The following is a 2,507-nucleotide window of genomic DNA, read 5'->3' as shown; positions in this document are numbered from 1 at the left end:
TGCTGAGAGGCGATTTCAACATCAAGAAAGCTGAACGCCAGTAGCACCCGAACGGTTTCTACCCTCCTCCTCCTCCGGATGGAATCATACAATTTAATTTTGCACATTTGTTGTGTTCCCTGCATATTTAATGTATGTCTGACCAAACGTACACACTGCATGACTTTATCCAAAGCCATTTGGCTGTCAACACTGAAGTTGGGCTGCAGAGATCAAGTATAACAAGATCTCTTCAAAAGATGCCACACATTTAGTTCTGTTTGTTTCTTTTACTTTAAATTATATTCATTTTCAATTACCAATTATTTAAAATTTGTAGAATAATGCAAAAACATTTATGGATCGTAGCCAATTTGTGTCTCCACCCCCAGTCTGAGAGTGGTTCCCAGTCCAGGGTCCACTTGGGTGTGTTCAGACTAAAGATTGGTTCCGAATTATCCGCACTTTTGCAGAGAAAACTTTAAAACCTTTGACCCCCCCTCTACAATCAGTGGATTTCAAGTTGAGGAGACTCTTCTCAGACTGCACCATCAGCTGACAGCAAGCCTCACCTGTCACAAACCAGTGGTAATCCCCCCAGGTCCACGTGGAGATGTTTTCTGCTGGGGGGCTGTGGAGGACACACGTCAGGGGGAGGCTCCAGGGAACCGCAAACCTGAAGAGGCCGAGATCTCACCTGAAGTCAGCCTCCTGCTCCATTGTCCCCACCACAAATGGGACGTCATTGTAGCCACTCCTCCTCTCCCACACCTCAAAGGGCGGAGCTTCCAGCACATATCCGTCCACCACCGCTACAGGGCCAAACAGCTGCCCCTTGGTGGGGAGGTCTGTGGCCTCCTGTGCAGCCCAGGACGGGTACTCCTGCCAGGGGATGGCCTGGAACACAGGAGCCACACTTATCTAAGCAGACCAATGCATGAAAAACCCTTCAGGCGATTCTCTCCTGGATCTACAGCGCCCCCTGGTGTGGTTGTGTCATTTGCTGAAACGGGTGTCTGAAACAAAGAAAGGCTCAGACAAAAAAAAAGTCACTAGACTTCCTCCTTTTCCTGAAAAGAGTTTAAAAAAAAGTCCCTAAATGTGTCAGAGACTGAAATATGGACCCAATTTGGAAACCAGACAGTTATAAAGAAGTAAACGGACGGCAGGTCGATAACCAAATAGTGCTGAGCTAACAGAAGTTAGTTAGGAGAAGTCTCACTGGAGCTCGGCTTCAGTTTGATTAAAGCTAACCCACAAAAAAAGGACATTCGAAATTGCTTAAAGAAGCAAACTGTTGTGTACAAGCTTAACTTTAGCTGCAAGATTTCTAAGAATTAAACAAATATCATAAATATTGAACTTCTTCTCTGGTCTTTCATCCACACTCAAAGCTTTGAGGAGCAGAAGCCAGCTGACATATGAAAGTACAGCTTCCTGTGTTTCTTCCTCACTGCGGTGGAGTTTCTTCATCACTGTTTGTTTTTTTTAAATGAAAAAGCCTCATGTTTTTGAAGGTCATTTCTGTGGACTGAGTGACCCCTCCCCCAGTGTTCCAAACAGGAAGTATCTGCTGGCTCCAAGAAGCCGAAATCCCATAGACTGGTCAGAAAATCATTCTTTCTCTGATACATTTTTTAACGTCTTCTTAACATGTTAAGTTTAGTTGCTATTAAGACTGGGTTAATAAAATCGATTCATTGATTTGAATCGATTTAAGCTTAATAGATCAATAATCGATTCTTAAAAAATATAAATCGATTTAGCACATACAGCTGAAGTCCACTACCTTGATGCTAACGTTTAATGGATTAATGGACAACTAATGCTAACGCTCGTTCAACCTAAACATACTCTGATGACTAAATAAACATCTTTCTAAACTCAAAGACATGAATTTTCTAAACTCTTTTAAGGAATTATATTTTTTAAAGTATCTATTTGTGGTCTAAAGCAAAGTCTTTTTCTTCTTCTTCTGGAATAAGGTGTACTGCTACAGCACGATCGCCACCTAGTGTCCAAACTGAAACGTCCTCCAGGAGAAACAGAACAATGTTTCCAATGTTAATGATCTGAACATTTTAGTTAGAACTTCTCCTTTAGAGAATCCATGTAACTCTGGATGATATTAACAATCTCATTATTTCACTGATACATTTACAGTACGTGAACTGGATCAGATTAATATAAATATATTCAAAATATTTAGTAGATAATTCATGAATTTCTAAACAAATGTGTATAAATTTGTAAACCCAAAATTTAATTTAACTTAAGAATCGAGAAAAAAAAAAAATCAGAACCGAATCGATTCAGGCTCTTGTGAATTGAATAGAATAGTTTCTGGAAATTTATGAATACCAAAGATACAAGCAGTAATGTCCTGAACATGCTGAACGTTTTGATACTAAAATTGCTGAAATCGTTGAAAGTGTGATTGAGTTTTTACGTGCTGAAAAACGTACGTAAAGGAGCAGGAGAATCACTAGTGTGAATACTGACTAAACGTTCATATAATAAACATTGGA

At 40.0% G+C, this 2,507-nt stretch overlaps 1 protein-coding gene across 2 annotated transcripts in view; it reads right to left on the bottom strand.

Annotated features, from left to right (window-relative positions):
• Positions 1-2,507, bottom strand: part of si:ch211-71n6.4 (para-nitrobenzyl esterase) — a 25,761-nt gene that overhangs the window by 4,432 nt on the left and 18,822 nt on the right. For both annotated transcript variants that reach the window (XM_024262992.2, XM_024262993.2), the window contains 2 exons: positions 677-876; positions 552-610 (listed from right to left, as the gene is read on the bottom strand). In XM_024262992.2, coding sequence (XP_024118760.1) covers positions 552-610; positions 677-876 — 259 coding nt within the window. The remainder of the gene's footprint in view (positions 1-551; positions 611-676; positions 877-2,507) is intronic.

The sequence above is a fragment of the Oryzias melastigma genome, linkage group LG3, assembly GCF_002922805.2.
Source record: "Oryzias melastigma strain HK-1 linkage group LG3, ASM292280v2, whole genome shotgun sequence".
In the NCBI taxonomy this organism is placed as follows: domain Eukaryota; kingdom Metazoa; phylum Chordata; class Actinopteri; order Beloniformes; family Adrianichthyidae; genus Oryzias; species Oryzias melastigma.
Note: the sequence above shows the minus strand (reverse complement) of the source record. Positions and strands in the feature narration are given on the sequence as shown.